Source organism: Brachyistius frenatus, unplaced genomic scaffold (assembly GCF_029030835.1).
Source record: "Brachyistius frenatus isolate BFR_SWC_R1_liver_20210118 unplaced genomic scaffold, ASM2903083v1 Contig_4, whole genome shotgun sequence".
In the NCBI taxonomy this organism is placed as follows: domain Eukaryota; kingdom Metazoa; phylum Chordata; class Actinopteri; family Embiotocidae; genus Brachyistius; species Brachyistius frenatus.
Genome location: NW_027210603.1, coordinates 941,001 through 967,910, shown reverse-complemented (window position 1 = coordinate 967,910; position 26,910 = coordinate 941,001). Strand labels below are relative to the sequence as shown.

The window sequence follows — 26,910 nt, the reverse complement described above, 5'->3', positions numbered from 1 at the left end:
GAAACATACGGCTGCTCAGAAATTAGGTCAATAACAGAAATACAATATTTACAGCCTTGAAGTTACTTGATGAATTCTCTGATCCTTTACAGTGTACTTGCCCTTTATTTAGCCAACGTTGTCATCTTAATTGATGTCGTTATATCTACATATCTCTTGCATGTCTGGCTGTCCAGGGTGAAGGAGCTCTCCTGTGGTGTATGGCCTGAGGTTACTTCCTTCTTCTTCCTGTTAAAAGATTTTTTTCCGCCGTTGCTCCATCAAGTGTTTCAGGATGGAGGTTGTAGACATTGTAAAGCCCTTCGAGGCCAATTTGTTAACCTGGGCAAAAAAAAGTTGATTTGAATTATCTTCGAAGCCAAACTTGTTATTTTAATGACATAATAAGCTATATACACTATTCAAGAATACAAATTCAGTACTTCCTTCATCTGGGTAAAAAGAAATGCCCTATAAAAACAAGTGTGTCGAGTGTTTGCTTGACTTTGGGTTTTTCTCAGGATTCTGTCCGGCTTATCGATGGGTCAGTGGACCGACGCGCAAACAATCAACAGCAACAATGTCCAACCTGAGACTTAATCCTGTAACCCTCCGGTCTTCAGAGCTCACAGTCTTCTGTACAGCCTTTATATTCATCATGTTTCTGCAGCTCAGAGTCCTGAAGGTCACAAACTAGCAGGATGGATACCAGAGTCAAGGACAGCAGAGAGGATGAAACATAACTGGGTTAAAAGTCAAATTTTGTCAACTTAAATTCGAAATAAAAAATGTCTAGCATGTGTTTTCCTGTAAACCGGAGGCTTAATTAAACCCAGGGGAGGATGATATAATGCAGACGAGAACATGATATCATATATCACAAGGAAACAGAGTCAGCGACAGATATTATCGCTTCACAGCTTATACATTCATCGGCTTAGTTAATATTTTATAGGGCTCTAAAAACCTCATTCACTCTAAATTGTCTTCCCTTCTTGGCAATAATAATTTAAATGCAGGCAGCCTCTGAGCGCTTCAGCAGTGTGTCACAGCCCACATGTAAATTATATGTGCATGTGTGCACATATGTATGCATGTGGGCGCCCACCAACCAGCCATAAAGGCGCATTAAGAAGCACGCCGAAGCATTTAGATGTGAATAAAGACAGAATATAGAAATCGCAGAAAGTCTTCCTTCTGATTTCCCCGATCTTGTAAAAACGTAGAGACCACACAGTTTTCCACTTTCCGACAGGCAGTAGTTATTTTCTTCTGTCTCCAAATGCAAATGTGACCAGAGGCTTGGCATCTGCCTGAGGGCTCAGTCGGCTGACAGTATGCATCCTGGGGAGTGATCTATTGATCCATATTCAATATCTAGCTACACTCTCCAGCTCAGTAAAGTTGGGAGATGAATAAATAAGGAGCAGAACTGACAGTGCATACGAGCACACTCGGACTGGGAGCGCCTTGAATGATTTTACTTTACACCTGTAAATTCCCACAGACCAACATTTCTACAGAAGATGAACGATAATAGCCGAGCGTTCGTGACGGATGAATCGCCAACGTCATGTGTGTTTCTGAGAACTGACGCACAGCTTTCAGAGGATTTCCCCCAAAAAACGACAACATGAACACGATGTCCCAATCTGAGGGTTAATTCATTCATGAATGCCAAAGAAATGTAAAAATGAGGCAGAGAGACAGCAGAGAGACCTGCAGGAGATGGAGGAGGAGGAGAGTTGTCAGCAGCGATACATCTTTCATCTCTAACGAGGTCTGAAAGCTACAAAAACACACACATTGACAACAAACCCTGAGAACAGCACTCTCCTCCTTTCATTTGATCTTTTCACCGCGCCCCGCCTGCACGATGTGTTTCAGAGTCTCACATCTGTAGACCTTCGATCTGCACCGACTCTTCAGACTCTTCACACCTGCTGTTCTTCCCAAAACCTGCAGCTTAGCATCTTACGCCACTTTAAAATTGATTTTTTTTTTTTTTAGGCAAAGCAGCTCTCCAAATCATCTAAAAATACCAAGGAAATCCAAGCTTGGGGAAAATTAAAGACAAAAATCACACAGAAAAAGACCAATTTGAAATGATCCCAATATTACAGTAATTGGACAATGTGTGTGATGTCAAATTATGAAGATGTACAGATTTATTTTTTGCTAGTGGAGCCCAAATGGAGCAAATAAATCATCAATATTTGAACAAAAACGACAAACTTTGATTAAACTATTAAACAGATGTAGTCATTTGATTTATGAAAAGGTCACATGCAGGATGGGACGATGGAACCGCGCGTGCGTGCGTGTGTGTGTGTGTGTGTGTGTGTGTGTGTGTGTGTGTGTGTGTGTGTGTGTGTGTGTGTGTGTGTGTGTGTGTGTGTGTGACGGAGGGAGGAGGGCGGGAGAGCTGTAGTAAGCTGATGCTGAGGAGAGAGTGAGAGAGAGAGAGAGAGAGAGAGCAGGACAGAAAAAAAACAACAAGTGAGTGAACTGTTGCTCTGAGAGAAAGTCGCGGTCACCGGGATTTATTCACGGAGAAAGTCGGTAAAAGTGACTCGTTAGATTATGTCATTTTTTAAAGGAGCGCTGCGCGACGCTGAATTGTATTAATATTAATTTTTTTTTTATTATTATTATTATTATTATTATTATTAATTTCCCTCCGTGTTCGCGCGGACTGCCTCGAGCCTTTTGGACGCAGGACTCCCGGATGAGAGGTTTTAAGTTGAAATATTAGTGATTTGGGATGAGCCGAGCTGAGTTTGCAGATCAACTTCCCCCGATGTGACAGAAGACGCTCCCGTCTTTGGAGGGTTTCAGTCCGGACCGGGACCGGTTCTCCTGCGGCGTCTCCATCTGAACCCGCAGCATGAAGGGACTCTGAACACCGGGAAGAAAAGAAGGAAAGAAATCCCGGTAAGAAGATCTGTTTTTTTCACGAGTTTGTCAAACTTTATTTCCTCTGATTAAAGCTGCGAGTTTTAAAATTTAGGTGGCTGTTTTAATTAAATTGAGGAATTATTATGATTCAGGTATTTCAGGCCTGTGATAATATCAACATGTGAAACCAGTCTGTTGTATTACTCATGCTGCCCTCCTCTTTACTTTGATCAATAAGGAAAAATCTGTTTAAATGGATTCGAGGCAAAACAATCTATCTGTATGCTATCAGGGTTTTTTTTCCCTATATTTTAAATTTAGAAGTAAACATTTAAATATATATTATAATTGTAAAATTAAGTTGTTTTTTTTGTTCATGTTGTTAATTATCTTTTATATTTAAAATTTTAATTCAATATGTGTAATAGGAAAAAAGGAATTCTTATCGTAGTCCGTGACTGTTTGTATTATTATTTGTGAGTACATGCATGTGTTTGTCCTTTTCCTTCTAGATTAACTGATTTGGCGATGCTGTGAAAAAAAATGTTTTCACCTGAGTTGCCTTTAAAAACAGAGTTTCCACATCCACTGCACCCTTTTCATAACATTTTCTCATTTTATTATGAGCTGTAACCAATCTGTTGTCCAGGTGGAGGAATAACTTTATGAGATAAAAAAAAAAGAAGAAGAAGAAAAAAAAGAAGCTTTGTCAACAAATCACAAGCAGGGAGGAAGAAAGACAAGCACAGAGATTTAGCAGTTTCCTTGTTTTTCTCTTCTCATTCCCGGACAGACGAGTGAAGCGCCCTTCCCTGTATGTGGTGGGTGAGATGAGCTCCAGTGGGAATACTGTAGACCCCACCTGACAGCTCTCTGCCTGAGCAACTCAAGGATCTTCACTGGAGCTTCTTCCAACCACCGCCGAGCTGGATTAAAATAAACAGCGGCTTGTCTAAAATCCAACATCTCAGCGGTGGTGTTCAAGAGACATTTCAAATCTATTCGTCACATGATGTGTCATCTTTAGAAAGGGTGAAAGCCCTCAGACGTTGTGAACCAGAGGAAAGAGACAAATAAAAGGATATAGAACAAATGTACTGAACACAGAGAAATGGAAAAATCGATCCGTCCCTCTCCCCCTGACTTCTGATTTTGTCCTTTCTGTGTGACTTTCCTGGACCGTGAGTAGCCCCCCATTTATTTCCTGTGTCCCACGACACCCTATAAATCCTCCTCCACCTTCTCGATTCGGTTACTTCCTACCCAGAGTTCAGCCTGGCCGGCACAACCATTCCAGCCAAAGGGGAGGAGGACTTCCTCACGCTGGCCGCCTCACGGCTCAGCCGAAAGAAACGCGTCATCGGGGCTGGAGTCGGCGTGGCCATGGTCCTGGTCCTGCTGGTGGCCATCCCCCTATTGGTCCACACCACCAAGGGGGGAGGGTCCGGAGGAGGGGGCACGCATTACGAGATGCTCGGGAGCTGCAAGATGGTATGTGACACTTTCACCCCCCCACAGGGAGAGCTGACAGCTGTCTCCCCTCAGCCCCCGGACTACGCAAACCGCAAGGGCAAGCAGGGGTTCAGGGGGAGCCCCGGACTTCCTGGTCCGGTAGGTCCCAAAGGGCCCCCCGGGGAGCCCGGTAAGCCCGGCCCACCTGGTCCACCAGGGCCTGGACCCGGCGGCTACGTCCCTTCCTTCTACAACCCTAAAATCGCCTTCTACGCGGGCCTCCGGAAGCAACACGAAGGGAGCGAAATACTCAAGTTCGACGACGTGGTGACCAACGTGGGGAACTACTATGAGCCGAGCACCGGCAAGTTCACCTGCCCTCTGCCGGGCATCTACTACTTCACCTACCACGTCCTGATGAGGGGAGGGGACGGGACGAGCATGTGGGCCGACCTGAAGAAGAACGGACAGGTGAGTGCGGGCGGAGACGGACGAGTGTCGCTCTGAACTTCACTGAACAAACCTTCGATCTGTGAATACTAAAAAAAACCATCATTTAGAGTTTGAGTTTGACACAAAATCACCAACAACAGTGGAAACAATTACATAAACTAACAAGATCTTATCAAATTATTAAATGACAAACGATATAATTTGCACTTTCCCGTAAAAATTACAAACGTTTTTTCCACTGTTGGCACGAAAACATGAGTTGCCTTTGAAAAAAACATCACAAAACACTTTCGCACGAGTAAAACTAAAAAAAGTTAAACTAAAGCACTAAAAGGACTCGCTCAGGGTTAATAAAAGAGCAAAAACCATGTTAGAAACATTGTTGTCACAAAGTTCAAATAAAAACTGAAAAGTTTGGGAAACATCAAAGGTTGTGCTGATTGCAGGGCGACTGCATTGTTCTGCACTGGTGTCGACTTCCACTCAGTTTTTCAGGATTATAAAAAGAAAATCATTCCTAACAATAGAGCAACGAGAACATCACGAACAGGTCTGCAGCAAAGGTTCCACTTAAAACACCAAAAAAACCAGACATGTTGAGTAAGATGAGCCATGCACGAAAATAACTGTTCACTCTGAAAATGTCCAAAAAGTCTGTGATTTACTTTGAGGGCAGAGAAGAAGAAATGAAGTAGAAGCAGAGCTGAGACTGAAGGACTCCTTTACATCGAAAGTGAAAACTGTAATTGTTTGTACGACTTGCAAACAGAGGAGAGAGAGAGAGAGAGAGAGAGAGAGAGAGAGAGAGAGAGAGAGAGAGAGAGAGAGAGAGAGCTGAGCAACTGTCCTCCGAGGAACTGTGACTTTAACACCAATAAATAAACAAGTACAAACGGCTGGAAGAAGCCTTGAATGCCTCCATCTGGAGAACCGTGACAAGCTTGAAGCACTAAAGCCCTCACTCTGCCCAGGAGCTCTGGTTCTGACACGTGTGCTGCACAACAGAAGAGTGATGTCCTGCGGGGATTACCACAGAAGAAGAAAAACAAACGCGTGCTTCACATCGTCACGAGTCGAGTTTCTCGCCGCATAATTTACACAGAACGTGAAGCGACGGCGACGTGCTGCTGAGCGGACGATGAATCGACATCCCGAAAGGTCGTAAACGAGCAGGCTGGGAAGAATCAGCTGAGCAGAGGTTCCTTTTTATCTGATCGTCGTCAACAGAAGTTCTGCTGAAAGTCGACTTCACAAACAAAAAACTTGCTTCATTAACAAATTCTAACTCTCCTTTCTTCTCACCATCAAGACACCATCTTATTTTTAGTTTCCTGACTTTAATTCCTGCAATTTTAATGCATAAAAAAAGAGAAAATCACTAAAAACTCCACAAAGTACATCACAGTTTTTGAGCAAATCCGCCACAAAAACGAACGTTTCTGACTGCGTTGCGACACTTTAGCTGCCTGAACTTCACAAGCAGGTTGAACACGTCCAGGCCGACCGGTGAGCTGCTGTAGTGCAGCCGAGGATGCACATCTGACCTCGCTGGCTTTCCCACTTTGCTGCAGTTCAACAGCTCTACCGATGACGTCACCGACAACAACACCAGAGCCTGATAGGAATCAAACCGTGAGTCCCTGCAGCGGTGGACCGGTTACCTCCATATCTCAAAAACCTGCCACGCTCAGTGGAAAGTTTATTATGGAACAAGAACAAACTTGTCAAATTTAACATTTCTCAGCACAGCAAGAAAATAATGGTGTTTTTTTGTTCTAACTGAACTTTCATGAAAAATCTAGTATCCATTGATTGTCCATTGTAAAATTAGTTCTAAATTAATATTAAGAACATTTAATCTGAATCTACAAGTACATACACTACTTTAAAGGTGTTCATGGGTTTCAAATAAAAAAAGAAAAGAAAAGAAAGATCACAAGGAAAGTGGGACACCAATCAAAATGTCCTCTAAAATACAAACAAACAATTGTGTTTATTGGTTTTTACTGTGGGACAAACATTACGGGAATGTTTTGAGATCTTAGATATGAGCTCACATTTATGTTTAAAGCAGAACATCAGTCCAACTGAGTTTAGTTTTCATGCTTACGGCCGTATCAAATACACACATCCTTACAGATACAACACCTGTGTGCCTGATCAAGTCCATAAAGGTAGTTATTCTCCGTTTTATCAATCTGACAGGAGGCGCAGACCGACACTTAAATGCCAGATATAATTGGGGGACTCGGTTTGCTGCGTGCCGTCACACACATTGTCATTCCTGTCTTCTACTGCTGTTAAATCTTTCATAGGCTTTAGATGAGATCCTCTCCCCTTCACCTGTACCCCTCCTTTACACACACACACACACACACACACACACACACACACACACACACACACACACACGCACACACGCGCGCGCACACACACACACACACACACACACACACACACACACACGCACACACACACACACACACACGCTGTACGACACTCTCACCATCCACACTGGCTATTGACTCCTTCCCCATTAATTATCTTTTCCATCAGCTAAATTATTTAACCCAATTCAATGCTGATCTTTCACTCAGTTTCATTGTACTCTGTTTTTTTGTTTTTTTTTCTCCGAATGGTTCGGTGCTCTTGTAGCAGAGTGAAGCTGTAAGGTCAACGAGAAAACTTTTAATACAGAAACTGTCGATTGAGAGACTGCAGGAGACACATTAGTCTTTTATAATTACTATACTCTAACGAGGCATTGTGCTCCTGGACAGTGTGGATTTGATTTTTTTTTTTTTTTTTTTTTTACGTTTTAAGATGACATTCTCCGACTGTGATAAAAAAGAGATTTTAAGTAAAAACATGCAAACAACAAAAAAAGAATACTTGGAGGAATAACCAAATTTATTTTCTTGCAAAACATTAATGAAAAGACTTAATACCAACATAATTTCAGTAGTGAAACATGCAGCACGAGCTTGCAGCCAGTTAGCTTAGCTTGGGTTTCCTAGCAACCGATGTACACAGCAGTGAAATCTTTACTCGTTAAGGACTACAAGGACTAGTTTAGACATTTCTTAGCAAGTTTTGTTGGTTTGGTAAATCACTAAGTTATTATAACCTCGTAGTCACTAATAATTTAGGATGAACTTTGACACGGCTCAAATCAATATGGCCTCATAACTGCATCGGACAATTAATTTCATACTTTAATATAAAAATGTCATCCTAGATGTATTCAAGGCTCATTGTAAATAAAAAAAATTAAAAGGATGGACTTTTTTTTAAAAAAAAATTTAAGCTAATTGGCAGTTGATGAATGTTATTTATTCACTTTGCAGAAACATTTTAACTAGAAGAAATGAATCACACTTCCCACAATGTCAAACTATTCCTTTAAAGTCTGCTACGTCCGTCTCCGGCAGCGCGGCGCGATGTGTTCAACGATTGTCAGCCTGATGTGCACGGTGTTGATCAATGTCTTGTCAGTGGGAGCTGAGAACAAGACACATCCTGGGGAGACGGACAGGACACTGACGAGAGGACTGACAGGGAGAGAGGGAGACAGATGAATGGAAATTCACAGGAGAATGGACAGAGGTTCTCCATTGAGGACGGAGGTTAAAGCAATATACTGAGACCAAAAATCAGACATGTCACACTCTTTGTTTTAATCTAAAACTCTGGCTGATGAGACGTGTTGCTGATGCACAAGTTTACACCTCGTTGGCAGAGATTAAACCCTCACTTCGCTCACCGTGTCCCATAACTCATCAAAAGATTGGTGTTGAGGTAGATGACCTTTTCAATGGATATATAATTCACCACCAATATGTACTTTGCCCTTTACAGTGATGAGCATGGAGTCGGAGTATGAATATTTATAGCCGGTCCGATATGGCCGGATCGGGGCCGGTCAGTTGGTCAGTCTGTCCTGGTAACCTTACGGTTGGACCTCCTGGAGGACAAACTGGGCCTTTATGATGCTCAGCCTTCACAATGTCCAGTGCAAAGGTTGGAGGAGAGACTTATTAAAAGTGGACGATTAATCTTAGGGTCGAAGACACATTGAAGGTGCACAGGCTAGAAAAATATGCTGTTTGTTCTGATTAAATATGTGTTTTATTCTGCAAGCAAAACACAGGTTTGGATTTGGACTCCCTTATTCAATCATTTTAATGTAACCCCCAATGTATTGTTTTACTTAAAAATCTCGAATGATATCATATCAGCTAATCAGATTTTTAAATAAATCAAATGTCCCACTTATAAAGTAACTGATAATTAACAAGAAGCCGATTAGAAAAGAGAACGGCTCTCTTTCAGGAGGAAGGTGTGACGCGGCGGTTGCGAGAGGTGGAAGCTGCTAATTATAGGAAGTGAGACACGGTGTCAATACGAGCCTCGTGTGACACTTCATCAAACAACTTTGGACGCATATTTTGGCACGTTCGAAGGTGTTTTTTTTCCCCCCGCATCCACAGTTGTGCGTGTCTTGACGGAACAAACTAATTTTTCGGTGTGTTGCATTGCTCTCGTGTCGCAGCATCATAATGGGCAGCATTTCATGATGAAGGATAAAAGTCCTTCCTTTCAGACAGGGTTTCTTGTACAGCAAACAGTCCTCTCACACCCTGCAGCTTTTTTTGTTTGCTTGTTTTTTCTCTTCTCGTCTTTTCTCCGAGACACATTTATACGCATGTTCATGCACACAGCCATTATTTGACTATATGTTCCTGTTATAATGGCTGAGGCCATTATTTCCTGAAGGCTAAAAGGACTCGGCTGGTCGTTGCTGTGTTTTGCCGTTCCTTTGTTGTGCTCTCCTTTTGCCTCCCCATTATATCATTATTCCTCCTCATCAAGGAAACACCATTTTGTCCCTTTCATAAACAGCCACAGTGTTTGATAGTGGCAGACCGAGCAGGAGCGATTTTAAAATATCTCTGGGTGAGAGCAGCTATATCAGAATTACAGGGATATTAACTTCTGACCTGTGACGCAGCTTTTATATGAAGAATAGGAGTCCGGTAATTAGTCCTTTCTGGATCTTTATGATTGTTTGTCCCCGTGCATGTGTGGACAGTTTTGTAAAATGCAGAGTTCATACTAGACAGACAACAATATGTCGTAAAGGAAGACGGTAGTTTAACGTGACGCTCTGCAGGTAGACCATCCAGAGAGAGAAGCCATTTATATCCAATTAAGCCATCTCCTCTTCCCTCAAAGATTTCAGTCTAGAGCCAATTAGAGACTTTCTAATCAACATCTTGACACCTTGGGTCTCCAGTGTCATGACAAAATATTAGCATTTAGTATGCCAATTAGTGTGTAGGTCTGCAGTGCAGGAGGAGGGCTACATGTCGATCTGCATAACAGAAGAAGAAGAAGAACAAGAAGAAAAAAAAAAAGGGAAACCTCAGGCTGGTACATGGATGGAGGCAGCAGCTTTTACACATGCACACAAAAAAGGCCATTTCAATTGCCCTTCTTTCTGCCTCCCAGTTCACCCTCAAAGGTCCCTCAGGTAAGTTTAAGAGACCCCGTCTCAGCCGCTCGCTCCGCTCTGAGAGGTCTGTACATCACAGTGAATGAATCCTGTCAGTTTTATTACCAGAGGATCAAGGCACTGCTGCGAAACAAAACAAAACTGAAAAAAATAACACCCACCTCCCCAACCTCATTTATGCCCTCCACCACCCCCTCCTCCTACTCTGAAACAGGCATGCTTGATCAGTTTGTTATCCAACAGACTCCCTCTCCATCACTCAAGGCCTCTCTCGACTTCCTCCACGCCGCTCCATGTGCTCTGACTGCCAAAGTGCACGCAGCTGCTAGTCAGTGCGACCTCATCCAAATATCTGCTTTCACACCCACCTCTTCATTATGTGTACTTCTTCTTCTCCTCTTTGCCCTCGTAGCCTTCAATCCCATCAATTTCCTCCAAGACAAAGCTCAGGCATTTTATGAACACTAGTACATAGAAAAACTGTGAATTTCTTGCAGCTAAATAAATTTGAAATACAGTATTTCGGCTCTTAAATATGTCACACAAATCAGTGGCACGCTGCTGAAAATGTCGATTTTACTGAGCATTTAGCTCAGTGAAATATTTCAATACGGTCAGTTTCTTCTCTCTCTCTCTCTCTCTCTCATCCTCCCGCCTCTCTCGGTCTCGCTTTCCCCATTTAATGCTGCCCCCCTAATGAAAAGTGGAGGCAGTGTAATCTTCTCCAGCCTCCCCCGGGTCTCCCCTCTTCCCAACAGCAGCAGATCAAGTCAGAGCAGCGTTGGCCCAACACACAGAAATTCACTCCCTTGTCGCTATCAATCTCCGCCGCTGTTGACAATAATCCTGATTTGCCTTTCCCTCTTGTTTTCACTCCCAAAGCCCCAGTGCCGCCTGCCCACTTTAGGAAAACAAGGTTTCATTGTGATTGTTACTGACAGCTGAACCTGCAGACTCATCTACGCTGCTCTCAGTGTGACAACACTCTGCGATGTGATCGGTACCAGAAATAAAAAAAATAGATATAATATGGTTGAATAGATATGATTATTAAAATAGGAAAAAATAACAACAGTGTAAAACTACTCAATTACAGATGCAATAAACCCTGCTGAGTATATGCAAGAGTTTACATATGAAATGCTTTCTGATGATCAAACTGATTCTGAAAATGTGTTGATGTAATCTTTCCGAGGTGCTGGAATAATACCGTGTAGTAATTATCAATCGCTCAGTCAAATGTGAGGCTACCAAATTATTGCAAAATGCAAAGGAGCCTTTTAAACTCGATAACAACTCAGCTGTGATACAGATATAAATCAGGTGTTCAAAATGTGTTAAAATCTACGAGGTAAAGTTCATTAATACAACAACGAACATCCAGAAAGCGTTTGAAAACAACAGCTGAGAAAATATCCTGTATTACAGCCAGATCCTTGCAGGTTGACGATGCACCGCGACAACAGCCCTGTTGTTTTTCCAGTTTCTACACAAGCGGCAGCCAGCAGTGACGTCATCGTTGGTTTGTGAACGTTATCAAGCCCCCCCCTCCCAGAAAACATGGCTTTATGAGGACTAATATTTAATTAATGATGGAATATTTTCCGATGGATCGCCAGAAAACTAATAAGAAAGGAATGACTTTGGCTAAGAACATTTACAGAAAACTTCTATTGCAGGTCATAAAAGTCCAAATATTTACTTTGGGGGTTGAACAATTCTTCTTTTTACTCATCTTCCGTCCCATCGATCAAAGGTTTTCTCAAAAATGCCGCATATATGCTTCATAAAATTTTCTGTCAACATTTATTAAGGTTTTAGTGGAAATGTTGGAGCCTGAAATGACCTTAGGGAATGATATATTATGATACGTTACATTAATAGATCTGAACGGTTCGTCAGATAAATGTAGTGGAGTATAAGTGTAATGTTGTATAAAATTAAAATACTCAAGTACGTACTTCAGATTTGAACTTCAGTAAAATCCTTCAGTAAAAACAGAGGATTAGTTAACAGTTATGCTTAATATATATTTTGCCTAAATTTCAGTTAATTTGGTGTCAAACATGTAGAAATAGTTGAACCCCAAAAACTATATCAAGATATTCCCCATTTATGTTTTTTGTTTCTGACTATGACTTAGATGACATTTAGTTCATGTTTTTACTCATATTCCATTGTGTCAATAATAGTGATTATGTCTGTGATAATATTTGAATAAACACGCTCTTGTGACATAAAGTGTATAAAAAAATAAAAAAAAAGCACACTTGATTACAGTATATATATCGGAGAAGGATGTAACCAAAAATTAATCATAAACATAACATTAAATGTCAGCATCTTGGCTGTCTGAGAGGAAAGTAAACCTACGCAAGGACGTCAACCATAAAAGAAGCCATAAATAACATGGTGTCCTTTTGCCTGGCAAATATAATTAGCTGATGTTCATGTTTAAAAGGCCTTCTCAGCAAAGTGGTGTGAATATCACTACTGCAGCTTTTGTTGTAACCCTGAAATGTGGAAGTTTCAGGTACAGAGTTTATTTGAAGGATGTTTTGTGAGGGCTGTTGATTATGTCGAGAAGCAAGACCTCTAATCTCGGTTCTTTTTTGCAGAGAAAAATTGCAGGAAAAAAAATACATTGCTTCTTTTACGGCTGATGTAATGTAACCACATGATCTCCTGGTATTAAGGTACAAGGCTGCAGCAATAGATCTCATCAGGATATCATGTTTTGACCTGTTCATTAGGTTTCTTTGCGTTAAAGCTTCTTTAAGAGCCTCGTTGATCCTGACAAGTCCAGAAAACTAAAGTTTTACAAAAGAGTTTATGTGACTCTTTGATCTGCCACGTCCCTCAATCGCCCGTGAAAGTCAAGGAATTCTGAGGCGTTGTTAGTGAGCATGAATCTTTGTCAAAAAAGAAGACAGCAAAATAGGCACTGAAGTTTTAGCGCTACCAGCTGGCTACTCTGTGCAATACATTTTCCCAAATTCCTCCATAACTGTTCTTGTGAATGTCACTAACAGCGACATCAATACAAATGGCAAAATACCAAATCTTCCGTTATCCAATGACATCGATGACATGCTTTGATCCGATTGGTGTGATGCCAAAGGGTGACTGGCTTGCCTTGTCATAGTCCTCCCCACAGACTGGGTATAAAAGCGTTCACAGCTTCTGGATCTGAAAAATGAGTTTGATTCTAAAAATGCCTTCAGCTGCAATACCAGCGAGTGCCACTAGAGGTCGGCTCCAAAAAGCCTCCGGCTCCATAGACTCCCATTCAACTTCTCTCATCAAATCCAAAGTGAATAAAATGTGTCCATCAGTTCTCTCGGTGTTGTTAGCTAAAGTCACTCCTTCTTCTTAGTTTTCTGGAGGTCCATCTGAAAATAATCCCTCATTCATTAGAAAAGAAGATTCAAGAAGACCTGTTTTTGGGGGCGTGTCTGTTTGATTGACAGGCCTGCGGTGCAGTCAGGTTACAGCTATCGGTGGGCGGGACGTAGTATCGTCAGGTTTCCAATCAGATCGGTCAGATGCACCGCTGGCTCCTCCCCCAGCTCGTCCAAATATGGTCACTTCCTGCTCCAAACTGATCCGAACTAGCAAAGATGGTGACGGACAGAATCTGAACTGGAGGATTCATAACGTTCACAAACCAACGATGACATCACAAGTGTATTAAAATGGCAACTACAGTGTGAAACATATGGAGAAGGTTGTCTACTCTGGACCTCCGGGAGAACAACTTTTTTTAGTCTTTAGAATATCAAGTCAAAATTTCTCCACCGGAGAACTCACTGCTCATAGACTGTCTAATACCTCCCAGACCTTGACATGCATGGTTGTTATGAGATAATCAAAGTTCTTCACTTCTTCTGCGAGTGCTCCTGGTGTTTTTGGTTAAGCTCATCGGTGTGCTGTACTGTACTCATAGCTCGTTACAGCAGCCTGTCAGCCTCCGCTTCAGCTGACAGTACCGTCGGGGGAATCCTGCCGCTCAGCCGTGCAGACAGATGTTGGATGTACAAGATGTCAGAATCTCTTTACTGTTGTAGTTTTTCTGAAACCTATTAGATCTCCTCGAGAGAGCCGTTCAGTCCCTGCAGAGAAAAGCAGTCGAACACCATAAAGTAACAAAACGTCGGCATGTTTTTAATTTTTTTATCAGGTGTTCACTTAAAATTCATAAAAACAAAGAGGGAGGAGAGACGCTCTTATCGGGATGTATAAGCAGGGTGTGGTGCTGTGTGTGTGTGTGTGTGTGTGTGTGTGTGTGTGTGTGTGTGTGTGTGTGTGTGTGTGTGTGTGTATCTTCTGATCCTGACCTCCTGCTAGTGTTTCATGGGCCCATTTGACCACTGTAGCCTATCCTGTGCCCCCATTTATTGTGATTGTATGGAGTTATTGAGGAGTTGGACCTATTAGGCCGAGAGCTGCCAGGGCTGTCTGACTACCAATTACCGTAGCCTGCAGCCATGTAGAGCCTGCCCTGGTGCATCTGGAGGGAGGGGGGAGGGAGGGATGTTGTAAGGCAGGGTTGTGTATGTGTGTGGGGTGGGGTGGGGTGGGGTGGGGGAAGAGGGGGTCGGGTTGGGAATCTCAGGAGACCTGCCACAGCAGCACGTCGTTAATCAATCCGATTTAGACCGGACAGGGACACACTCAGTCGCTGCTCCTGCCAACACTGCACGGCGGAGGGGTGGTGGTGGGTGCGTGGGGGGGGGGGGGGAAGTGGGGGGGGGGGGGGGGGGGAGAACATGTGTGCGTGACCTGCATCTTATTCCGGCGTCCAGACACAAAAAGATGGATAGATGGGTCCAGGATGAAGAGATAGGAGCGGGGGGGCGGCGGGTGAGGGATGATGGAAGGGGCCGTGAGGTGTGTTGGGGGGGGGGGGGGGGGGGGCGACAACAATTAATGGAGTGATGTGAGTTGAATTAAAACAAAGGAAATGTTATCGATTAATTTCTGTCTAAAGGAGTGGAATAAAAAAATGTCCACCTTCTCAACGCGGAGGAAACGCTCGTACAGATAAATGAATTAAATTGATTAAATAGTAAAAAAAATAAAAAAATAAATAAAATAAAAGCAATTTGTTGAATGGAGGATGAGGAGAAACGGGCAGCTCAGTCTCATCGGATTTGTCTTTGTGATCACGAGGGGTCGGGGAGGCTGGACTGGAGATGATGGACCGTAGCCTCAGTCAGACCCCGACCCGGAGGAGGAGACGGGATGGAGTCGGGCTATTTGCGTTCATTAATATGTATGCACATGTGGACTTTATTTTCCGCTATTGAAATGGATCGTCTGCTTGAATAGTTTGTTACTTGCCTGGTGATGGTGCAATTTATTAGAAGGAGATTTGCTCACTGAGTGCGTAACAACTCGGATTTTGAACTGTGAGCGGACGTAACAACAGAAACATTTAACAACATGATGAATAAAGTGTTTTTACAACATTAAATGTGTTTCACTAAATCCTGGGACTTTGTTCTTCTCCGTCTAATCGTTCGACTGCTAATGAAACCTCTGCTGAGTGTATTTAGCAGCATGTCTGGGCTCATTATTGTCTGAGGACAGAGGGGCATCAGAGTCAAGTGGTTCGGTATTCACGTGAACTGCAAATATGTACGGTCGTCAGCGGACGTAATCACGAGCTCCTGAAAAGCCGGCGGTCCCGTTACAGACGCAGCATCACGAGGATGACGTTCTCCTCTCCGAACATAAAGCTGTCAGATAAACGGGTGAAAGATGTTTCACATCGCTTCATAACAAAGCTTCAGGTTCGACGGTGTGATCTGAAAAGCAGGATTGATGCCCGTTTTATGAAGCTCATGATGTCGAGCTCTCGCTGCAACGGTGTCCATAACATTGTTGGTCTTTTTAAGGTTGTTGCCGAGCTTCTTTGTTCACATCATATCAATTACAAAAGCATCTGCTTTGCTATTTTGATAAATATTTCAAAGTTTTCCTCCACGCCTCCAGATGTTGATTCTTTAACATTTTAAAGTTTGGTTTGGTACAAGATCGGAACAGTTTGGAAACCTTTGTTTTATACCAAAACAGAGGTGAAAGAAGAGTGAAATAAGACCGAGGTGGACAGACGACAATAAGAATATGTTTTTGTCACAGTTTGTTTGAAGTCCTTTTCTTGGGAACAATATTTCACAGTCTCACAATCTTAACGCGGATTCAAGCAGTCTCTGCAGTATTTGCGTTAGCTTGCAATTTTGCAAAATATCGGCGATTTTTCAGCAAAAAATGTTGTCAACAGAAATTCTGCTGAAAGTATTCAAGTATGAAGTCGCCTTTCCAAACAAAACTCGCTTTAACTCTGTTCTGGAAACATTCGTCACTTTTAGACTCTTTTTATCACTCTGAGCCCCGTGATGGTTCTCTAAGTTCAATAAACACATCAAAAAGATTATAGGCTGAAATATTCCATTATTATCACAGGAAGTGATTACATATTACTCTTTATCAGATAGTTGTTTAAAAAAAAAATCGTGGTTTTTACTCGACTTGCATTTTTTTTTCATTCCCATAATTTTACTGCAAAAAACGAACTTAAACCTGCACATAAATTATAACTAGAGAAAATCAAACATAATCACAATCACACACAAAACTGCTTGTTCATTATACAAAAAAGACAAAAACAGACCATTTAATGTGTAAAACGTCTCAAACCTGAAAAAAGAGCAACATTTTTCAGTTGCTAAAGACATTAATAACCGATTGTTATAAATTAGCAGTAACAAACATGTCTGTATATACATTAGAGATCAGAACAGTGTGTGTGGAGGCTCGGCGTGTTTTCTGCTTCACGAATGAGCTGATGTGTTTCCTGATAGCGTCCAATCAGACTGCTCTGCAACAGGTGGATCAGGTGTGAAGGCCAACACGCCTCTGGAAAAATTGATAGCGACTCGGAAAGGTTGTGGTCTCAGATGGAAGCTGGAGGCCAAAGATCACTGCACATCTCATTTATCTACTCAGTAGACAGGAAGGCATCAGCGCTGATGACATTACACCGAAATCTCAGCACAAAACAGGAAATAAAACGGCACCAATCACATCCAGAGGAAGTGAACAGACAGGTTGTGGGTGGGATACCGTGAGAAGACATAAAATGCAACCCCATGAAGATGATTAGATGTCCATTAATTTTCCAATTTCTCATTAAATTAAATCGAAAGCCTGATTAAGAGAAATTTAACAAACCATCTGACAAATGAGTTGTTATAATTCATATTTTGTATAAGTGCATAAAAAGTGGGATTCAGTCTTTAACGTGGAGCATAAACTCACTGGATTATATAATGGGCTCCTCGTGTGGAACACAAATCCATATTTCTGTCATGCTCTTAACATGTTTACGGCAAACATGGGGAACATGCAGCTTCACTGCAGGTGATGATTGGTGTTTTGGGACTTTAAGAGCGGACCGGTGAGTCAATAACAGAGAGGATTGTGGGAGTCGAGATTGGAGGTCAATAAATCAGTGTGTCATGATAAAATATAAAAAACTAAAATTGTTCATCTTCAGTGTACATCAATCTTCGTATACTTTGTTTCCTCTGAGAGCTACTTCGACAAAATGAGCTACTCATGTTTAGTATCATTTATTCACAAAGCTGAGCTCCACCCAAACCTGCTGAATCAGCTTATTTTATGTGCATAATAACAAATTGATAGTCATCGCACACATTTTGTATCAAAACAGCTTAAATTCAACAGCATGTGCATGTTTTTTTCTGAATGCTTGTAATTTGAAAAGTTGGGGCAACATGTAGACCGGATCACTTTATAGCTCCGCCCCCTCTGTTGCGGTCCAGCTGAAAATATTGTATTCATATTATTGACCTAATTTATGAGCAGCCGTTTTTTTTCAGCTCAGTGTGAGAGTCTCTGCTGTGTTTCCGTCCTCTGGTCTCTGTGTGTCTCACTGTGGGCGGAGCTCCACCTCTGCTGTGTTTCTGTCCTCTGATCTCTGTGTGTCTCACTGTGGGCGGAGCTCCACCTCTGCTGTGTTTCTGTCCTCTGATCTCTGTGTGTCTCACTGTGGGCGGAGCTCCACCTCTGCTGTGTTTCTGTCCTCTGATCTCTGTGTGTCTCACTGTGGGCGGAGCTCCACCTCTGCTGTGTTTCTGTCCTCTGATCTCTGTGTGTCTCACTGTGGGCGGAGCTCCACCTCTGCTGTGTTTCTGTCCTCTGATCTCTGTGTGTCTCACTGTGGGCGGAGCTCCACCTCTGCTGTGTTTCTGTCCTCTGATCTCTGTGTGTCTCACTGTGGGCGGCGCTCCACCTCTGCTGGCTGCGGTGCAGATGCAGGTGGAGGGAGCGAGGGGAGATCGTCCACTCGTTAATCCATCGTGTTGAAAGCGTCGTTCTGTCAGGTTAAAAAAAAAAAAAAAAAAATTAAAAATGAATCAACACATATAGCTGAGCGGCCGACTGAAAGAGTCTTATGTGTGGGAAACACTGCATATTATTCAAACCTACAGGTTGGAGTGTTGTTCTAAAACAAAGGAGCCACAATCTACAGAAGACATTCTTTGAAAATACAAAAAAGTGGTTAAAAGTAAATAATAACGGGTGTATAATATCACAAGAGTCTTGTCATATTATTAGTGTCTAAAAAATTAGGTCTAAATTCAAGTCAGTAACCAACTCGGAGTTACAACCATGTTCATGGACAATTCTCAAAATATGTGCTTTGATTTAATCAAGTTAAATTCCCAAGGACTGAAACTGCTCTTCATTCCTTCTCCGTCCAACCTTCTTGCATTTTTTAAATATGAGAAGGAACCTCGAATACTTAGTGTTTGTATCAGCATTAATGGAGGGTTGCAGTTTTCTGCAGTCCTGTTTCTCCCTAACGCCCAAGAAAATATCAGCAACATATCACAGCCCAGTCTTATGTTCCTCGTTTAGGAGCGCCCTCTACTGGTGGTGGCCCTTCAGAACGAAGGAATATAGTCAATGCGTCAACAGTAGCCGCACGTTAATTATGAATAGGTTTGTAAGTCCAAATATTCAATTATCAAATTTATTGAAATACACAGTATGATGAAAAAAATATATATATTGTATCTCAGAGAATCAGCTATTAAAGCTCACAAACAGGACTTCATTCACTGCTCAGATTGCAAAAGTATTCTAGCAACAAAACAAAAAATCTATGTATTTATTTTATGGACCATTTTTCAGGTTCAGTTTCCAAAGCATTCTTCTACCACTTTGTTTTGGAGTTGGCATCTGAAATCACTCCATTCAAAGGGCCAGTTGGAAGTTTAGATGAGAACCTCTCTGAACGGGACACTCAAACCTTCGCATGTGCAAAACGGGGGGTAGAGGGGAACTGGGATCGGGCCTCGGCCTCAATGACCACAACAACCCTTTAAAACACGCTCATAATATAAGTTATCTCATTTTTCTGTTCCATTTCCGTCTCTCCACTGATAAGTCTCTACATTTTTAAGCCCCTATCGACACCTTTTCTCGTCTCTCTCTCCCAGGTGAGGGCCAGTGCGATCGCCCAGGACGCAGATCAGAACTACGACTACGCCTCCAACAGCGTCATCCTCCACCTGGACGTGGGCGACGAGGTGTGCGTACAGCTGGACGGCGGCAAAGTTCACGGCGGAAACACCAACAAATACAGCACCTTCTCCGGCTTTCTCATCTACCCCGACTGACAGTACACTCCTCTTCCTCTTCCTCTTCACACTCCCTCTCTGTAGTCGGGCAGAAAGTCTCCTCCTCTCCCTTCATCTAACGCACCACTCCTCCTCATCGTCTCTCTGCTGTTCAATAACAGTTAATAGTTTGTGTAAAAATGAATATAGTACTGTAAATATTACCAGATAACATTTACTTCTGATACACACACACACCTGTGTCATCACTATTCTGTGCCAAGTACAGTGTGTGTAAGCACACGCACACGCACGCGCACGCGCACACGCACACGCACACACACACACACACACACACACACACACACACACATTGGTTGAACCTCAGTTGTTGCTCTGAGACACGATGACCATTTCAGCCACCGGTCTGAAATCGACTGGAAAGATATCTGAATGTAGGCCGTCAGTCGAAGTGTGTGTGTGTGTGTGTGTGTGTGTGTGTGTGTGTGTGTGTGTGTGTGTGTGTGTGTGTGTGTGTGTCGTGTGTGTGTGCAGCCGCTGCCTTCACTGTGAGATGGATTTTCAATACAGCCGTAGACACCAAACAAGAAAAGTCATGAATTTATCGATCACAGCTGATAATGCAGCCGACTCCATGATCATAATCCAGCGTGTCTGAGTGCAGGCGTGTGTGTGTGTGTGTGTGTGTGTGTGTGTGTGTGTGTGTGTGTGTGTGTGTGTGTGTGTGTGTGTGTGTGTGTGTGTGTGTGTGTAAACGCATCACGTTACTGTTGATTGGACTCGCACACACACACTCCTGCAAAAAAAAGGGAGGAAAAAGGTGTGGAGTAGTTGGTAACAGTCCCTGAACACACAGTACATCAATACTGAGGTTTAGCTTGGAGATTCACCCGGCGCCTCAGAGACTCATCATGTCCCGCTAACGAGCTCAGGCTTCGTCTCCGGCCTCACACACACACCTCGGGTCCAGTGTGTCATCTTACTGAAATAGTTCTGCAGTTTAGGAAATACGCTCGTTTGCTTTCTTGCGGAGTCAGAAGAGAAGATTACAACCTGCAGCTGGTTGGAAGTCTAAGAGATGTTGTCCGGCTGCGTCGGAGGGTGAAAGTATTTATCATTGTTCCAAACACCACAGATGGTGTTAAACACACATCATCTCCTGGAAGGCATTCATAATGCTGCACGGGCTCGTTCACATGTAAAGTGACAGATATAGTTGTGTAAGAAAACTAGAGGAAACCGTGTCAGTGTCACATTTTAGTCGTGAAAAGTACACGCATGTGTGACCAAGGTCAGAGAGGGAGGTCATGTGATGAAGTCCATGTGAGGAGAACGTTGTGGCTGATCCGAAGAAACAAACATAAGAGTTTAACCGGGAGTTCGATGTGCAAGTCAGTGAGAAAGAGAAAGTCAATGTGGATTTCTATTAAGTGACATTAAGTTATTCAGTCCCTCCAGTAAATCTCGATCTTGTGATCCCAATAATTACCTCAGATTCATGCACCATTGCATAGTGCTTAAAAACAAAATCATTTTTTTCCCTCAACTTTCAATTTTATTTCAATTCTGTAATTTTACTGTAAAAAACCTACTTAAATCTCAGAAAATGACATCGCAATATTTTACTTTATAGTTATGCATTTAACTTCCACAATGTACACAACGTTACTTACAAATATTGACTTATTTTAACCCAAGCTATGATCTTTTCTTCACGTTTTGATGCCAAAGTCATTTAAACCAAACCACAACCTTTTTCTAAACCTGACCACGAGGGATGGAGCATGAGCTGGGAATAGTTGTATAGTCGTAAAGTTAAAAAAAACTAAAATATTAGTAGAAGCGACTTTTGTTCTTGCGTCTGGTTGTAAGGTAAAAACGCCAGAAAAACGTGACACTGACACGGTATCATCGAGTGGACAGATGGGTGAATTACACGCTTTGGCCTCGGCACAGCCGACCAATCAGTGTGAAGTGCGTGGAAATGCCGGTTTGCAAGGAAACAAGTTTCCCAAAATGTGAATGTTACTGTGAATGTACTGATGTGAAGATGTTTCTGAAGCACAGGTGACTGTTGTTGATGTTTTACTGCCATATGCCATACCTATAGGTTCTCTGTGCCTTATACTATCAATTTACTTTCATTTTCTTATGCATGACATAGTTTCCCTTGTTGAGTGCGAGCTATACGAAGAAGCTCCACGTGATACAAACAGCAGTCTGACAGGGATTCTCCTGTTTTCAACACGGACGGTCCTCACAAATGTTCATGCAACTTCTTTGATGAGAAGCAGTGACTGTTTGTATCGAAGTGGATGAACTCTCCTGTAAATAAAAGCCCCCAGAAAACTGAGACCAAGATGAATTCTATTTGGTGGGAACGAACAACAGAAGCATGCCACTGTGTAACTCAAATTCTGAATACACAAAAATTATAAACATGTTGCTGTAAGCAAATTATTGCATATAACGATTGTTTTTTTGATGCTTAGAAGGGTACAATATAAAATAATGTAGTTTTAGAGCTTCATATTGGCTTAAAAAAAACAAACATGTGGCAGAGACTCTTGTCCCAGAAAGTGGCACATGTTTACAGCTGGATAGCATGACTGTACCCAGATAATATTTGGATGTGAATTACTCTGATCAACTCTTCCTTCGTGTGCTGTAATTGAAGAACCATTCTGACGCTGTATATCGTACACGGACACTCCTCTCTGTGCCATGCTGCATCCTACTGTGTGTTTTCTGGCGCTGTTACCTTTTGTTCAGTATGGATTCATTGCTGTCACTGTACTTTGCAAGCCGAGTTGTGTGTATTTGTTATGTATGACCTCCGCATAGATTTTTTTTTTTTTTTCTCTGAAACACAATAAAAAAAAAAAAAATTCAGGGCTATTTTGCCGTCACCGAGTTCAGTGGAAACCAGTTCTGTCTTTATTCTTTCCTCTGTACAGGACAGGAGGATTAAGAAGCAGGTGTCGAGATCTGTTGTGTGATGTGTGAATTTAGAGAACAATTTACATTAATTAGCACGAAGAACAAAGTACAACCAGTGGTCAGTTTTGCAGTAATTTAGGCTTTTATGCACACATGGGCAACATACGACCCGACGGACCGTCTGTACCGCAATTCAACTTGTCTCCACCAGAGGGCGTGTTGATGCAGGCGGGGCCAGAGAAACTTGCACCTCAAAATGCCCTATTTACTGTAAAACCGATGTAAAAATGTGTGCATATTATTGGCTTGTTTTATGCGATCTTTTCATCTTAACCACAGAATCACCTGATTGACACATTAATCTGTATAAATTTTTTAAAAAGTCAAGATAAATTGTAACGTCAAATTTAGAAAAAGTCAGGATGGGCCTCCTCATATTGGTAGCAGCAGCAGCAGAAATATAAAATCTATCATGGTTGAGAGTTTGCATTAAAAAATACATTTGAATCAGGTCTCTGGACTTTATCGCAAATAAATCACCACTGTGAGGAACGTATAACTCGTGTGTAGGAGAGGACGTCTGCACATATCTGGTTTTATTTCCATTTGACCCAACTTTTTTAGAAACAGGTTGCAGATTCGATGCAGCTTCGCGTCAGAGGGGTGAAACCTGTGTGTAATTTTAAATTGCATCAAACACTGCCTTCTGACTTTGTGCACGGCGTCCTTTTGTTTCACAAATGCAATTACAGGTTTGGTTTTCTAAATTTAAACTGGAGGCGAGAGCCGAACATTCATACTAACAGGACGAGTACGGAGAACAAAAGGTGGCGCTACGGAAACCTGTCGAAAGACATCTTCTCCTATTATAAAACCTTGTTTCTTCACCTGCTGCCGCTTCCTCTTCCCTCAGCAGAGCCGCGCTGTGAAAATGAAACATGGAAAGAGCAGAGGAAGATCTCACCTCCGCAGAGTAACAACAAGGAGATTTTAATTAAAAGGTGAGCGGCAATACTATTCTGGATGAGGAGGTTCTTGCTGAATGTGTAGCCGACAAGGAGGATTGGGAGATGCTGGACTGGGAGAGGGGGGGTCTCCCTCCCTGTAAGTCACCCCCCCACCCCCACACACACACACACACCTCGCAGATTCAAGCGCTAAGCTAATTGGACAGGGAGAGAGGGCTGAGGAGGGAAGCGTTCAGCCCCATTAGCAATCCCCCTGTGGACGGCTGAGCCAAGAGGATCACAGACTCACAAATAGGAGGATTAAAATAATCAATAGGCTTCACTCTCACTCCTTCAGCGCAGACGGATGCACACACACACACGCCATGTACACAGATATGCACACACACGCTCATGAGCAAATACAAACACAGCAAGAGTCGGAGGAATACTAGTTCAAGAAGCACTGCTCTTCTTCCTAGTGTTGTCTCTAGGCTTTCACAAATTAGTCCGGGTCATGTAACACACACACACACACGCACGCACACACACACACACACACACACACACACACACACACACACACACACACACACACACACACACACACACACACACACACACACACACACACACACACACTCTCTCTGTTAATGAAGGTTAATTTTCGGCCTGTCGAAATGAGAAGCAGTAAAAAGGTCAGAGACATGAGAAGCGTCAGACATATCTATATTTCATCCTGTTATTTCTGTTTTTTTTTATTTATGCTGAATTTCTCACTTTTTCCCCAGATCATCTCATTTTGGGAGTACAGAAAGCATAAAGAAAATCACAGATAACAGATAACTACTTTCTTTCTTACACATATTTAATATATTGGGACTTAAGTGTTTGCTGTAATATTTCTATAATTTTACAGAAGTTTATTGTAAATCATATAATATTAAGTAATTGTGACCAAGCATGCATTACTGAGGTCTGACATTCCCCTAATCACTACAAATTAATGATCATTTATGCTTGTTTATATTAAAATAACAGTTTCACAAGCAGAAATCAAATGACGACTGGAGGACAATATCCCAGTATTTCACATATTAAAGGATAGAGGATGAAATCTAACGTGAACATTGTGATTCTGACAGTGAATCCCCAACTTTAACTCCCATGTGACCTTTTTAAATGCGGCGCTGCATCACTGCGACTCCTCATGTTCTACATATCAAGTGTGCAGTTTCACCAGAGACATTTTTATTTCTCTGAATGTTTTATTTGAGTATCTTTGGAGTAAAATATATTTTCACAACACACAAAAACAATAACAAAAACAACATGAAATAAAAAATAATGTATTTTTATGTGTATTTTTCACGTTTTTTTTTTTTATCCTATTAATCATCCTGAAGGCCCCAAGATGTCTCCGGAGAGCCCAGGTTAAAGAACCGCTGCCTTAAACAACGACGTGCATTGCAGATGACCGCCCCTATATCACTTTTGTCCAAAAAGAGCTTTCATAAAAGCAAAATAAAACTTCTTTCCGTACATATTTCCTGTATTTTCCCCCAAGAAGTTAGTTTAATTTATCCAGAAATATATTTAAAATGACACATAAAACCATAAGATTCAAATTGGGATTGTTGAGGCCTTCACTGCAGCTGTCACACTCAGACTACTGATCAATCAAAGATGTAAAATGATAAGAAATACAGTGCAAACTGTGGAATCAAGTGGTTTCACGTCAAAGTAACTGACTGGCAGCCGGCCTAAAGTACAACACATACTATACTTATCAAATAGATTATTAATAGATAGATCACTTTTAATAAATACAGTATGTCCACTCGTCACAGATTCACAAACTGCTTGTCAAACAGACTTTAATTACATGGATCCCGTTTCACTCTCTTTCCTTCCTTCTTTCTCAAATGACTCAGTTCCTGCTACAGGAGGCCATCTTTTAAAAATCCCTTTTATATATATTTTTACGCTCATGTTTTCTCACAAATTCACATACAAGTGTTCTATTTTGGTGATCTGACATTTTGCCTCCTCGTGGACACAATTCAAGGCTTTGACATAATCAATCTCTCTGTCACACTCGCTGAAGAAGCATTAAGTGATACACTGGAAGACACTTGTGAAGCCTGCGTCACACTTGATTACCAAACAGATGTTTTTCCTCTGACTGACACTTAATGTGAAGTGATCCATCGAGCTACCTGTTGATTCACAAAACCATGTGCAGATATGTGACCAGTGATGAAACCAAACTCACTGATTAGAGACCGACAGGGACGATGTGTATTGTAGACTTTTATATACTTCACCGCCACTGACATTCTGATTGGCTCTAAATGCCTTTCAAAATAAAAGTCTTTTGTGTGTTTGTACTCACGGTGAGCTGTATTATATTTTCACATATGTATGTAAAATTCATCACTCTGGTGAAGTGAGACTATGTAATTTACCCATTTAATCTGCCCGATAGGACTGAAATAAATATGTAACAACATTTGAGTGACCTTGTCCTTGTTAAATGTAGAAATTAGAAGCTTCAGCTGAGTTACGTGGAAGAGATTTACAGTTTTAGTTTTATATCCACCATGAACATCCTCTGCAAAGTAACCAAATAATCTCGTACTGTACTTAATATTTAAAGTTTGAGATATTTGTACTTTGCCTGACAATTTTTATTTTAGTCTTCTTTAAACTGAAACGCAGATTGCACATTTATCTTACAGTGAACAGTACTGTATATAAAGATGGTCAAATCTGCTCCACCAGGTCTAACTGCAGCGTTGAAATACTGCTGATTACTTGTTAATGGATCAATAATGACACTCCAATAATACTGAAATAATGTTGCATGGTAAGTGATTCACTTTCAGGTAAATAAGACTTCACCAGGTGATTCTGACTCCCATCGTGTCGGAGGATGAAAACATTAGCGACACCACTGCGCCCCCTGCTGCTCACCGGCGGTCATTACAGCCCCTCTGTGTTGTGCAGCAGCTGCAGTTGCACGCTGCGGCCGCTGGGCGGCGGGCGACGT

The 26,910-nt window shown here is 42.0% G+C and overlaps 1 protein-coding gene across 1 annotated transcript; it reads left to right on the top strand.

The window, feature by feature from the left end:
• The first annotated feature begins 2,488 nt into the window (after positions 1-2,488).
• c1ql4b (complement component 1, q subcomponent-like 4b) lies at positions 2,489-22,882 on the top strand. Its single transcript, XM_069708513.1, has 3 exons — positions 2,489-2,913; positions 3,671-4,800; positions 19,831-22,882. Exons 2-3 carry the CDS (start codon positions 4,261-4,263, stop codon positions 20,008-20,010), a joined length of 720 nt encoding a protein of 239 aa, XP_069564614.1. The 5' UTR covers positions 2,489-2,913; positions 3,671-4,260; the 3' UTR covers positions 20,011-22,882.
• Positions 22,883-26,910: the final 4,028 nt, after the last annotated feature.